At 42.6% G+C, this 15,272-nt stretch overlaps 1 protein-coding gene across 1 annotated transcript in view; it reads right to left on the reverse strand.

Annotated features, from left to right (window-relative positions):
* Window positions 1-5,317: 5,317 nt before the first annotated feature.
* The window catches only part of ipo11 (importin 11), a 75,867-nt gene continuing 65,912 nt past the window's right edge, over window positions 5,318-15,272 (reverse strand). The window contains exons 25-30 of the mRNA XM_080838980.1: window positions 14,470-14,565; window positions 13,909-14,022; window positions 13,256-13,377; window positions 12,493-12,588; window positions 11,491-11,575; window positions 5,318-6,266 (exon numbers count right to left, since the gene is read on the reverse strand). Coding sequence (XP_080695106.1) covers window positions 6,102-6,266; window positions 11,491-11,575; window positions 12,493-12,588; window positions 13,256-13,377; window positions 13,909-14,022; window positions 14,470-14,565 — 678 coding nt within the window. The 3' untranslated portion in view covers window positions 5,318-6,101. The remainder of the gene's footprint in view (window positions 6,267-11,490; window positions 11,576-12,492; window positions 12,589-13,255; window positions 13,378-13,908; window positions 14,023-14,469; window positions 14,566-15,272) is intronic.

A 15,272-nucleotide genomic window follows, 5' to 3' on the forward strand; every position in this document is an offset into this window, starting at 1 on the left:
CTTCTTTTGATTAGCTTGCCCTTCTTACAAGTCACCAACACTGATTGCTCAACCTCTTCATGTGCGCACATCCCCCACGCCATAGGAGTTGCATTCCCAAGTCTCAAGTCTCAAACAGGTCCTTTCTCCAACCATACAATTCCCTCCATACGGTGAATTATGCATATTTTTTTCCTGTGCTTTGTCTGAAATAGGGGCAGAAACTAGAGGTAGATACAAGCAGAGAGATAGGAGAGATGCCTGACAGACCATAAGGGTCACACTCTTGCAACTGTAAAAGCACACTGAAAATAATAAGAATTCAAATAATTGTATTCATATGCTCCCCATCGTACAATGCATGAGTATTTGATGAGTATTTCTGACTAGACAAGCTCAGACTATATATTCCAAATTCTCCACTCTATAGTAATAGTGAGGACCAAGGGGCAATACCACCAAGACTGACACCCTGACCTCAGCTTTTCTCTTGGGTGCTCCATGAGAGGACTAGCCCTTTCCCAACCCTTAACTCCTCTGACAGCAGCTCCGCTCATTTCTACACTATATCAATGAGGTGATACACTCTGGATTTAATCTCTGCCACTGGACTAACCCTGTTTAGTTATCCCTGCTGCTGTTTTGACCATTTCACAAAATGTAAAGGTAGCTGTTCAATACGTACATAAAAAGGCCTATGGTCTATGGCATGATGATAACTGTTTTGTTTCACACGGAAACTGTGCGGTAAGGATTTTTTTCTAGTGAAGTTTTTAGTTTTAAAGATTTTCTTGTGAAGTTTTAAAGCCTTTCTAGTGACGCACCAGCTGTCTTGGCAAAGCCTCCTCTGGAGAAACACCACAGGGATTGGCACTCTGACCTCAGCTTTGCCCTTGGGGAATCCTGTTCCTCCAACAGGAACTACACACATTCCTACACCCTAATAAGATGATACAATCTGGCTTCACCGTCACACATGAACAGCCCTAGTTAGGCTCTTTCCATATAGCATTTTACACACTACATATCAGTCAAACTGAAATGCTAGACTATGATAACTAGACTATAGATGTTTTTCAGAGAGAATCATGAGCTCTCGTTTGACCTCCGCCCACTGGACCTGCTTGTGTTTAATTAACCCTGGTGCCCCTGGCCCTGCATCCCCCTCTACCAGACCAGCACGAGTCACACCTCTCCAGCCAGACCTGTGTCACAGACACGACCCTGCATCCCTCTACCAGACCAGCACGAGTCACACCTATCCAGCCTGACCTGTGTCACAGACATACACGACCCTGCATTCCTCTACCAGCTGTGGCCTGTCGGAGGCTTCCTCGCTTCTTACATTCTAACTGCGCATTTGTTTCAGAGATTTGCCTTTACTGACTACACTCCATTTCACTCTTTACCGGGCTACACAAACTCCCGAGCTTCATGCAGGCAAATGGGCTACATGATTCTTTTTAAAAAGCCACATTTCATCACAGCTTGTCCCTTGAAGGTGGCTCCTGGGAATCCAGACTTTAGTTTGTGGTAAAACCTCCTACTGAGGTTTTCTTCTCAAGCGTGCAACAAAATAATGGTTTATTGAACTGAACGAAACAGAGGGGGATACGGATTCACATTTGGTGAGAGGTTTCACTGAAACAAAGTCTTTTGGAGGGGTCGGTTCAGGGCACCGAATGGAGATTTTCAGAAACAAGTGCAAATCCCACTTCCTAAATGCCAGTTTGTAAGCTTAGTATTGTAACTGATGGGTTCTCCAGTCAGTGCTGAAGTACAGAACAAAGGCTTCTTTCCTGTTAAACAACCACAACAGGGGGACTTCAAGTCAGATTGTTTCTCCTCAAAGGCACTGAAAGCCTAGTCAGAAAAGATTGGCACACAAGGTACATTTGCATTGATTATTTTTGTCAGAACAATGGACGTGGGCAAAAACCTTCAGTGAATGCCCAAGCGCCATCTAACTGAATCAGGACTGGACTGGTGTGTTTTTTGGAGGGACTATTATATAAACACAAAAGCACCAAAAAAAAATGAGAAGAATATCCACTGTGGCCTTCCCCATCCCATCAAACATAAGTGCCTGTAGGTATTTATGACAAAAAAAGAGCACCTCTCATTTATAGAAAGAACTACTCAGTTTGGACCTGCTCCATCACCTGTGGTTTGACATTTCATCTGTTTTCATGCACTGACAATGGTTGCCTGACAGACATTTGCACAGCGCTTGAGCTCAAGTATTTCACTGTAATTGTTGTCTGTGAGTAGTGGACAGGTCGTATCACGAATGCCATTTATGAGGGTCTTATTTACAGGTAGTGCCATCATAATTTGTCTTGGAGAACCCGGTGGTAGTACCTCTACTCTTCTGGGGAGCACTGAAAAGGTAGGCCTCCACTGGAGCCACTTGCTGCCCAGTGGAGCCATGTAGAAGCATTGAACCATCAATGTGAATTTGGTGCACAAGGTGAGAACGGGAAAGAACGGGCATCAAACTTGGCCTCCCGACCAGAGTTGTTTAGCGGCTCTACTTCAGGATTGAATTGAGTTTGTGGGTAATATCAGAGCGGCTTGTGGGTCATTTCAGGGTGGCTTGTGACTTAAGTCAATTTGAGACTTATTCCGCTACTGACAGGACAGCTCGTGATAAGGCAGTCACATTGTCCATAAAATCAAGGTCTTTCAGTATCCTGCCCTTTAAAATGATTAAGTGGGAAGGGCCTGGCTATAGGGATTACATGGTGCATTTGGTGGTCAATGATGCAATGGAAGTTGTCAAGAGTGATGACACAGCCAGGGTAGAGGTCTGACCTCAGACAATAAGCCTAAGGGCTGGAGCCAACACCACGAGGAGCAGTGGGCCTTGTCAGAAGAAGAGCAGCACCAAATGCAGGTTAGACAGAGACAGCCTCTGTGAGACCTAGGATGTCTCGGCATCAGAGGACAAGGCACCCTGAGGAGTAGCTTCATCATTAGTCAGTTTGGTTCGTAACCAACGTTTTCTTTGATCTTGCTGCATGCAATGACGAGGTGTAGCATTTTATGACGGTGAAATATTCACTTAATAATTTAACTGAAACAGGGAATAACAATCAGTGCCAGTTAGAATCAGATTTGGAAAATATGGCAAAAGATCAGTGCATCAATACCAGAGGCAGACTAATTACTAATTTTGAAGTTAAAAGTCACTGGAAAGATCTACAGTGCATCCAGAAAGTTCACAGCGCTTCACTTTTTCCACATTTTGTTATGCTGGAAAAAGCTAAACTAAAATACATTTTATCCCTACACTGAATGATACACTAAATACCATAATGACAAAGCAAAAACAGGATTCTAGATTTTTTTTGCAAATTTAAACAAAATAAAGACTTATATATAAAAAAATATAACACGTACATAAGTATTCACAGCGGTTGCTCACCATGGGCAACAATTACAGCCTCAAGTCTTTTTAAGAAGGATGATACAAGCTTGGCACACCTTTTTCTGGGCACTTACTCCCATTCTTCTTTGCAGGACCTCTCAAGCTCCATCAGGTTGGATGGATGGGGCGTCGGTCCACAGTCATTTTCAGATATCTCCAGAGATGTTCAATCGGGTTCAAGTCTGGGCTCTGGCTGGTCCACTCAAGGACATTCACAGAGTTGTCCCGAAGCCACTCCTTTGTTATCTTGGCTGTGTGCCTAGGGTTGTTGTCCTGTTGGGGGATGAACCGTCGCCCCAGTCTGAGGTCCAGAGCGCTCTGGAGCAGGTTTTCATCAAGAATGTCTCTGTATATTGCTGCATTAATCTTTCCCCCGATCCTGATAGTCTCCCAGTTCCTCCCGCTGAAAAACATCCCCACAGCATAATGCCGCCACCACCATGCTTCACTGTAGGGATGGTATTGGCCAGGTGATGAGCAGTGCCTGGTTTCCTCCAGACATGACACTTGGCCTTCAGGCCAGAGTTCAATCTTTGTTTCATCAGACTAGAGAATTTTGTTTCTCATGGTCCAAGAGTCCTTCAGGTACCTTTTGGTAAACTTCAGGCGGGCTGTCATGTGCCTTTTACTGAGGAGTGGCTTCCGTCTGGCCACTCTTACCATACAGGCTTGCTTGGTGGAGTGCTGCAGAAATGGTTGTCCTCCTGGAAGGTTCTTCTCTCTTCACAGAGCAACACTGAAGCTCTGTCAGAGTGACCATCAGGTTCTTGGTCACCTCCGGCCAACTCTAGGAAGTCCTGGTGGTTCCAAACTTCATCATTTTACGGATGATAGAGGCCACTGTGCTCATTGGGACCTTCAATGCTGCAGACATTTTTCTTTACCCTTCCCCAGATCTGTGCCTCGATACAATCCTGTCTCGGAGGTCTACAGACAATTCCTTGGACTTCATGGCTTGGTTTGTGCTCTGACATGCACTGTCGACTGTGGGACCTTATAAAGACAGGTGTGTGCCTTTCCAAATCATGTCCAATCAACTACATTTACCACAGCTGGACTCCAATCAAGTTGTAGAAACATCTCAAGGATGATCAGTGGAAACAGGATGCACCTGAGCTCAGTTTTGAGTGTCATGGCAAAGGCTGTTAATATTTATGTACATGTTATTTTCTAATTTCGTTTTTTAATTTGTAATAGATTTGCAAAAATGTCAAAAAGGTATGGGGTATTGTGTGTAGAATTTTGAGGCAAAAAAATAATTTAATCCATTTTGGATTAAGGGAGTAACATAACAAAATGTGGAAAAACCGCTGTGAATATTTACCGGATGCACTGTATGTATTCACTCATAAAGGTGCTTGCCATCATCAATTCTGCCTTTACATCAAAGTAGTGCAGTGATTTTATGTGATTTACAGTTTTAAAATATACTCAATACCACCAGCTGGGCTAAATTACATTAAAACAGACCAAAACCAGTGATACACTCAATGACTAGAACAACTAAACGTCAACTTAGCGAATACTACTTCTTTCCCTCCAGAGACTAGAAATACCACCTTTGTAAAGAACACCCCTTCACGCTGAATAACATCCCAAATGGCCGACCTCCGCTCCTGTGATTAGCCTGCAAATGTCACAGGTGCAGTGGGGTTCCATTACAATGCAGATGAATGGAACAGCAGGTTGACCAGAGCCCAGTTTCAAAATGCCTCATTGTGAAAGCATTCATAATTTGTTCATTCTTGGCATTTTATAAATACTACAGCTTCACTTGGCTCCATTTGAAATGTTAAACTTGCCAATTTGGGGGACGAGGTCACCACTGTGGAGACTTATAAGATCTACACGTGCTGTGGTGTTAGCAGAAAAAAAGGAAAAGCAAATGATCTCTTTTCTTTATTGGCTACAGCATAAGGCCTTTGTAGTGACAAAGCTAGTCACAGTGAAAGATTTCACTAGAGTAAAATTCACCCCCAAAATCTCTCATTTAAGGACACACATTTTTTTCAAACAACCTTTTTTGCAGTCAAAGCATATGCTTTGAAATCATAGTTATTGTTGTATCTTGCTACCTAGTCAAAACTCCCTTGACAATGTGAAATGTTGTGTCTTGCCTTTCGAGGACGACAGGTTTGGAGCGTATGTAGTAGCAGCACAGAATTGTGGTTAAAGCAAACAACCATCTTATCTGCAGGCTATGCAGTTATTATGAAAATATCCAACAGTAGTTAGGTTGTGTTGACATTAGGGGTTTTTGTAGAAAACAAAATAGAGATCAAAATAAAAATATCATCCGCACAATCTTACATAATTACAAAATTACATTTCTTTTTCTTACAATAGTAACAGCCCTTGTGTTCACCAGTTCATGGATCCAAAATGTCTTACAGGGGCTGTTTTTTTTCCAACAAACCAAAATAATAGTAGTAGAGACAACTCCACTCATGTCCACTGTATTTAGACAGTGCTTCCCCTCTATTGGAATACAAACACTCCGTTGGCTGATCGACCAAAGAGTACAAAACAATGGTGGGAAAAAACTGAAAAAACTGTTGAATGGAAGCACTGTTCATTGGGTAGTGTTTGTTGAAAAGATGGCGCATAATTGGCAATGTAAGGTGACTTTTGATGTTGTTGTTGTTGTTGTTGTTCCCTCTTAAGTCTCCTGAGGCCAGGGGCGTCCAGACCTTCACAGTCCTTTCAAGAACTCTTGAAGCTGTCGCACGATCTCCGTGTCCACGGTCTCCATGAGGGCCTGGAAGCCCTGGTCTCCCATCAGCACCTGCTGGGCTTTCAGCTTCTCGTAGACGTACTGCTGCAGGGACACGCTGTGGACGGGGTCCTCCAGGGCCAGCTGCTCCAGAGAGAGAAGCACAGGAGAGACACTAAGAGGGCAGCCAAGACAGGAATATAAAAGCATTTGTAGACATATTTAACCACGCGTAACCTACTTAAGACAACTTTAAGGTAGGGGTTATTTAGGAAACAAATCATTACGAGTGAATTATGTTTTGTATTGTTTGTTAGTTGAGTTGCAAAAGTGTAAATGTGATCAACAAAACAGTTATTTTTAGCCATTGACAGAAGCGTTTAACGCTTATATGTTTATTATCGTGGATCAATTGCTAAGTATTACATAGCTTTTTTCCCCATACATTGAACAAATGACAATTCTTGATGGCAGGAGAAAATCATTGATGCATCACAATGCTAACGTGAAATAATCTGAACGGATGCAGAAAAATCTGACAACCAGTTTCTTTAAAATAATGTAATTGAATAACATGCGATAAATAACTTGTAAACAACTTGTTGAAACCCATTTTAAAAATGAATTTACAGATAACACTGGGAAAAGCCTTTCTTTGGGTCTTATAACGCTAGACAAGCGCATAAATCTTTCCACTGCAACCGTCATAGATATCAGAGAGTGAAAGGTTAATTTACAGATGCTGCCAATACACTATCCATGTACACAATCCACTAGATCTTGTGATGCTAGCCAGGTGCAGTAACACGTTAGTTTCATCATAATTTAAATGCATTTGTATGTATACGTAATGTTTTGTTGTATAATTGTCCTACATATGAATTTCTGTGTATTACCTTGTGGTATAGATAATCATTTTTGTTCTTATAAGAGCCAGCTATTTTCATGTTATATTTTGCTTTGTTTAAATGTGAAAACAATTGAATTGTTATAGAATATGTATTAACAATGCATTAGGCTAGAACACATTTAGCTTTTAGACACAGCCTACTTCTGGGTAGTCTTCTTTGAAAAAGGAAACAGCTTTTAGTGTTAGTCTCTCATTTTTTAAACAGGTGAAAATAGTTTGCTTGTATTGATGAATCAAAAATATGGAGGCCAAGATGAATCATTTATAATCGAATTACCCTTTGAATCATAATCAAATCGAACTGTGTGGCCAGTGAAGCTTCACACCTGTAGTGAATGGTCATCCTCACTGACTAGCTGAACGTCTTGTCCAGTAGATATTCAGCTATGAATCGTGGCTGGCTGCCCAAGGCAGCCTCTAAATAATACAAGTTTTGAATGTTCAGTACTTTATCCATGGGTGGTGACCTACAGATGATCCTGTCAATATAGTCCAACAAGACGCTGAAGAAACTGAGTTACCAGAAGGAAGACTGATGCTCCAGAGAGCATGGCATACCCAGTAATGGACAAGTGAGACAGGATAACAATCAATCCATGCCATTCCCTCTTTATAGCCGCAGTCAAGAGTGCTGAGTGAAACCAACTTTGGGGGAAATCAGGGATGGCATGCCTGGAGTTGCTATTATGCTGCTTTTCATTTCAACTCGGCCAAAATCATGTCAACATTTATCACCTAAAACCGATCCGCTGCACCCCCCCAACGGTAGGAATGCCAGCATAAATTTAGATGAATGACTGGCTTCCAGATTAACACTGTGCTAGATGTCCCTGAACATCCCAGAAAGACTAGGTTTCAGTAGGGCATGAATCATGTGTTTTCAATAATTGGATTTGGCCTTGAGGCTTCACAAGGAAAACACTCAATCCATGTTTCAATACTTGGGAGGGAAAAGTGGGAAGTTAAATTATTGGACCGGACTCACAGATGGCAGCCACGCTGTGCGGTTTCACCCAAGTCATGTCGAGCACCGGCGTGTTTCTGCATTCTGTATTCTGCAGGTGTGAGACACGCGCTTGTATTTGTGACCCTGCATCTATTGCTCTGCTTTTAAACTCGTTCAGAAAGTTTGAGATGATTGTGTTTTCGTTTTTGCTGGCAAAGCACAGAGGCTGCCAATTTCTCACCGGCTCCTAAAATGGAACCCAAATGACTTTAATGCAGGTTGTCTGCATTCATTTTTACACAGGCTGCCAGCGAATGAAGTTTCGTCTGGGAAGAACATCAAAGGAGACACGCTCCGTTAAGTCCATATTACTGTTGTCAAGGTGTACACAGCAGTGCACAGTGCCAGCTGCATAGTGGCCCAGTAGCACTTTAATACACGTGGTGCTGATTAGTGATTGAAAGACCAATCTGTGAAATAGCCGCTCATTCACTTCCTTAACCTCTTGTTTTGGACAGGAGAGGACATAAACGGGATGCTGTCATTTCCTCTTAGAGGTGACATTGCAACAGGGTTTAAAAGCTAAAACTTAATCTGGCTAACACCCAAGACCATCAAAATGGTATTTATGTCTCAGACTTTCATGTCGTAGGACTGAATGACCACCTCTTATCTGAAGAATAAAAACTAGTTGACAAAACCTGAATCTGTTTCTCTAAATGCGAGTTGACGTATACATTATTTTCCGGGGGGAAAAGAAATCCCTGCTCTAGTGAACTAATAGGATATCTCCAGATGGTGGTAAGTGCTGGCAGGACATTAGGAAGGCTTTGTCTGATCCGACACATGTCCAGTTGTCTGCTCACTCGGCTCATCCATCTCTCCCAAGGCTGCGTTAACCCAGGCTGACATCAAATGCCATAAACCAAGGATTCATGTTCTGTTTGATCCATTTCAACCCGTGTTACAAATCACTCTTGAAGGACTTTTTCCATGAAATATAGTGGCACAGACACAAAAACATTAGGGTGAGGGGCCAGTAGATCATTGTGCAGATTTATAAGACAGGTAATAAGATAAGTAGACATGGGTGCTTCCATGAGAAAGTACATTACATTTGTACCATTAATGCCCTTAGGGACGTATACAGCAGGTAACTTAATTACGGTGAACATGATCCAGGTCTGTTGATTTTAACCAAGTCGTCCAGCCTCCAAGCCAAGGTAAAAGCAACATTGCTGAGTAAGAATATATTCTGCCATCACTACGACATGCGAAACAAGAGAGAAAAGAGCACTCCATTCCAACTTTGTGATCTACGCTAATATGTGCAATTCTGTAATATGTAAATATTTAACGTTAAGCAGACTCTTTGTTGTTGATGTTGACTTACAGATACATGTTAATGTATCATCTGGTTGTTTTACATGAAGTAATTAGCTGGGACTAAAACATTGTCCATGTGGTCATAATTTATGAACAAACTGTTGCAGAAACAATTACTCAGAAACAATGTGCATAAGCGAAGGTAAAAAAAACTATGGATTCAAGGAAATGGTACGTGATGTAAAGTATAGCTTCAGGTACCTAAGAAGTACCCAAGCATTTAGGAATGAAGGACTGCACCGGCACAACAGGTGCCAAGCTGCTGTCAGCACTCGGCAAAAGGTAATTACTGGCGAAGCATGCTAAAGCATCGGTATGTTCACTCAAAGGGCCGTGCCTCTGTCTACGCGTGCCACCACTGTCACGGGGCATCAGCCGGGTGTGATCGGACTCAGGCTTCTCACATCACACACTTCTCTTCCCGCTACGTGAGGAGTCATCTAGTTCGCCAAAACTTCGGTTCGCTAAAACTTTAGTTTTCTGAGACGCTCCCTCAGGTGAATGCTAAACGACTTTTGTCAAAGGACACAAGAGTAGATTAAATCCAGTGGGGGGAGGGGGGCTGGTGTAATAATCAGTTGTTTGATGGACTGTTGCCCAACTGAGATAGAACATTTCATCAGAAGTTTGGCTAGCCAGTACAGCTTTTAGTTTCCGGGAGACAGTAATTTAATCGTTCTTTCAAAGCTGTTAGGAGGCAGTTTGTGATGAGGAGAGCAATGATAAATTCCATATGATGAAAAAGTAATTTCATATGGTGAAATGACATGGCTGCTGTATCTGTAATAAAAAAATAAATGGATAAAAAGGGACCTTGTTGCAGCGTGGTCAACAGCGTGTGATTTTACTCAATATTTAATTTTAAGAGACATTGTAGCAAGTTCTCCCCCTTTAACATTATGAGTGTCCCAAGTCAGTCTTGGATCTATAAGAGGTAAACATAACCTTATCACAGACATCCTAATCATGTGTAATCATCATCACATTATACATCATCACCAGTAAACTGTTTCGTCTCAATGAAAAGATGTTGATGAAAGATGTTGAACCATAAGAGATCCTGCCTTAACTGACTACAGGCCTATTCGAGATTATGAAATTATATGAAGTCAGTGGAGGCTAATAAATGACATTTCAGATGGCATTACAGATGCTTTTACTTTAGCTTCTACAACTTGTTTTTACATCCAGTGTTTCAAGTAAAAATCACATAATGAGTTCAGATACACTGCAACTGACTAGCTCTCTCTGATGATAAAGCTTAATTTAATTAAACCTAACACTAATGGAGCAAAGAATGGAAATATTAAAAACTGAAATGTCCAATAAGAAGTGAGCACCAGAAAATAATTGTGTATGATGTGTAAAATGTAAAACTTCTGATGTGTATTCTGGACCTGGACCTGCCGTGCGTGGTTATAGTATCTGAGGTGCCTCGGCCTCATGAATAGAAAGCTTTTGAGGTCTTTGATCATGGCTGGAGATATAACACCCATTTGCTCTGTGTGAGCAAATAGGTCCTAGACTTCACGACTTCCAGGTAATAATTTGATACATATTCATGAAGGGATGGAGCTATGGGGTGACACCCCTTGTTTTAGTAAAAGGATAAAAGTCTGTATTGTCACAATGACTGACAGAAGACAGTAAGGTGAACCCTTTGAGTGAAATCTAAGTCTCTTTCCTCTGGTGTACATCATTGAAAGACTAAACCTGAATCTTTGGCTGATCATACCTCAGACTGAGTCTCCTATATATGGTATCAAATTATTACTATCAGTGTGTAGTCATTAGCCCAGAAGAAATGGGTTGCTGAAATGTTTGTGTGTCCAGTGTGGAACATTCTGTGCATGTTCACAAGGTTTAATGCTGGTTTAAGAAACAGCAAAAACACAAATGGTGCCCTTTTAAGAGACATCTTAACACTTTATCGCTACTGGGAAATGATTGACAAGGTCAACGGGTTGCTTTTTAGATAAGGATCAGTTTTACAGCAATTAGATTGATTAAATGGCCGCTTGGTGCCACAGTCTATTGGGATCATGGAACGATGGTGGAGGCAAATTACAGTTATGGCAAATAATTTGAGTTGGAACTTGCAAAAGTGGACCCTGGGCCAAACTCACCATCTTCTTCTTCTTGTCCTGCTCTGTGGCCGGCTCCTCATCCTCAGTCACCTTAGGCTCCTCGAAATGGGTCATTAGCATGCAGCTAAAGTGTGTGGGACGGAAGGAGAGAGACGGGGAGGAAGAGAGGGAAAGAGAGAAAGGAAGAGAAGGAGAGAGAAAGGGAGGAAAGGAGAGAGGGAAAGAGAGAAAGGGAGGGAAAGAGAGATGGAGAGAGAAAGATACGGAGGTGTGAGAGGGATTCAATTGTGTAATCCATAGAGCAGCTCTGAAGTTTGTTACATGTGAACACAAAGCCAGGAGCACTTCTAGAAAGAATATGATACTTTTGCAAATGCCGAAATAAAAGGGAGGAAAAAGGGAGAGGGAGAGAGAGAAGGGTGGATAGTGACGGTGCCACAGCAAAAATAATTATTCTGCCACAACCCTGCAGCATCTGTCACCTGCTCTCAGTTAGAAATATGAAGTAGGGGCCTCTCTCTCTACCCCCCCTCCCCTCTAGCTCTCTCTCTCACACACACACTTTTCCCTTCATTCACCCCACCCCCTCACACACACACGCACACACACGCACACAAACACACACACACACACACGCACACACACACAATAACACTCACACCAACAGTAAGAGTTGCTGATGTCATGAAAATGGGTTTCTTTTGTCAGATGAGTAAAGCCTGGAGCTCCCCTGAGTTCATCATCTTCCCTCTCTACCTGCCAGCACCAAAATAGCATGACAGCAGCCCAAACCCTTGCTTAAGAGCAGGCAGTGTTACTACACTGAGGTAGGGCAAAGATTGACTGTGATTAAATCTCTTTAGGAGTTAAATCACCATGAGTAATATGATTACAAATTGGTAATCATTATCATTATCATAATTTCACACCACTCCAAAAGACTCAAAGCAACAATATTTTGCCATTATTTTTGCCCATTTTCACAGACCGTTAGACAGACAGGTTTGTAGTCGCGCGGAGGTGGTGGGGGGCCAGACTTACTCTCGGAAGCTCCTTGTCTCGGAGTCCTCGGTCATCACGTCGTGCAGTGCCTCCACGCAGATGTTAATGATGCCGCAGAACTTGTCCTGGATTACACTGGGAGTTACAATGAGAGAGAGAGAGAGAGGGAGGGAGAGAAAGAGAGAGGGACACAGAAAGAGTGAGAGTGAGGGACATAGAGCGAGTGAGAGAAGGAGAGTGAGAGAGAGAGAGAGAGAGAGAGAGAGAGAGAGAGAGAGAGAGAGAGAGAGAGAGAGAGAGAGAGAGAGTGAGAAAGAAAATGAGAACAGCTGGTGCTGAGGAGAAATTAAACTGTTTGCCTGGGTGGTTTCCTGCAGTCTGCCAAAATCCATGTATGACTCAATAAGACTTTTATAGACCTTCATCTTTATTGCCATCCTTTTCAGTGGGGATTACTCGCATACAGCTGTTTGAATGATCTTTCTGAATAAAATATATGTCATATAAAAATGTTTTAATTTTTTTGATTGTGCATTGATCTGCTTTTATGTGTAGTTGACTAGACAATCAACACACCTAAATCTCCCTCTGAAGTTACCCCACTAGCCCAAAAACTGTTTTGTGTTTAAGAGAGAATAAACAATCCTCTAATCGAACCTTTACTAAAGTCTTTCCAGCCATTTTGCCGTCAGCCGTCTTCCCATTCTTGTCAGGAATAGCCTGCGCCTTTGCTCATCCGACAGTATCAGCCTGTGCGACATGGCAGCGCCCAGACCTGGCCTTTCTATCTTGGACAGCTCACCTGTTATCTGATGGCAGCAAGGACAGCAGGGCCAGGGAAGAGAGCTTTCTCCTCTCGGGCTGCGTGATGTTATCCATCCGGTCTACCCACATCTCAATGACATTGCCCAACAGCTGGTCCATCTGAGCACAACGAGAGAGAGAGAGAGAAAGAGAGAGACAGAGAGAGAGAGAGAGAGAGAGAGAGAGAGAGAGAGAGAGAGAGAGAGAGAGAGAGAGAGAGAGAGAGAGACGGAGAGACGTTTTGCTGGCATGTCTCCTTTGAAACGTTTCAATCGATGTTGCTATGACCACTGTTGGGGATTTCGTAAACACTTGTCTGTTTCATAAACTGCTTGCCTCGATCATTCAATAAAACCTGAATTCAAAGCTTCAATATCATTCTAAGCCAACCACCATATAGAAAACCACCTAAATGTATATGATGCTTGAGGTGGCATCTACAGTCACAATACATGGAGAAGTGAAAACATAGGGAAAACATAAGTATGAAGGCGCAAGGTATTACTTGGGTGTACCCAGGTCTAGTCACAGAGTAGAAGTGTTTGTGTGTGTGTGTGTGTGTGTGTGTGTGTGTGTGTGTGTGTGTGTGTGTGTGTGTGGTGTGTGGTGTGTGGTGTGTGGTGTGTGTGTGGTGTGTGTGTGTGTGGTTACCTCTTGGTGGAACTCCAGGGCCATTTGGGAAAGCAGAGAGGAGAAAAAGGTGGAGTTCTGCAGGAGGATGCGGCCGATGACTCCAAGGTACGTTGACATCACAACAGGATACCGCTGCAGGCAGGAAAAGCTTCTTTGGTTTATCCCTACAATATAACCCCCTTAATCACTCTGATTAAGGCTTCTTTGTGCAGGAACCCTTTTTGATTAAAGGTGGAAGCAAAGAGTTCCTCATCTGGAAAAAGTTGTTCGCTTTTTGTACAATTTATGCAGGGTGTGTGGAGGCTGCGTGTATATAGTTGAGGGGCGACAAAATTCCATTCTTGTGTGTGTTCACTTCCAACTGTGCAGTCATGGTTATCATCTAATACTACAATCATGTTATACCCACAGTTTACGTAATGGTTGCACATCCACCAAAACGCCAAGTTGAAAACAAAACCGCAGGTGTGCAAGAGAACAGTGTACAACAGAAGAAAGTTTGTTTGCTTTTCATTCGGCCAATCAGGGGTCCTACGATGGCGTCATTGTTCCTGTGGCTGTGAGTCATGTTGAACTCACCTCTCCATTGACAATCCCCCTGAACACGTCGGGCAGAAGGGGCTGGAACAGGTGCGAGCCCAACACTGGGCTTACTTTCAAGGCAATCTCCACAACCTGGATCAGACAGAGGAGGAGAAAAAAGGGAGAGAGAGAGAAAAAAAAAGAGACAAAAACAGAGAGAAAAATGAAAACAAAGCCAAGAACAGACAGTTCTTCTAAAGTTAATTTTCTTGCCATTTTGCTTCCACAAAGTCATTTATTATGGAGTCACTTGAGATGGAGCGGTGGTAAGGTCCAGAAGATCACAGGTTATTGTGTGGACCAACTGACCACAACCACACAAAACAAATAAATGGCCACTTGTTGAGACAGTTTGAAATTAAAATCAATAACTGATACCAGTCAATTAGGGAAGCAAACACAAAAAGAGGAAACATGGGGCTGAGAGGTCAGCAGAAAAAGGGTAGGGGATTAAATGCAAGACTTCAGTTTCAAATATAGAGCTGAAAAGGGCACAATCAGCCTCCCATTAACCGACCGCAGTCACCTCATCTGAGTCCACTCAAAGGCCATTTTGATACATTATGCGGAAAGCCAGGCCAGTAAATCAGGACAGTAATGGTTTGAGCTTTGGTCTTTGCACATTACCATTTCCTTTACATATTGGTGGTGGTGGCGACACACTAGAAAGTTCTAGCATGGTATGACTATGTGGGGTTGGCTTGTGCTGTGGTCAGTCTATCTATAGTCTTAACTGGAGGTTAAAGAAGATTTTTTCAAGCAGAGGCTCGATAAGGACAAGGACACGGACTTATCACTTA

Source organism: Sprattus sprattus (genome assembly GCF_963457725.1).
Source record: "Sprattus sprattus genome assembly, chromosome: 5".
NCBI lineage: Eukaryota > Metazoa > Chordata > Actinopteri > Clupeiformes > Clupeidae > Sprattus > Sprattus sprattus.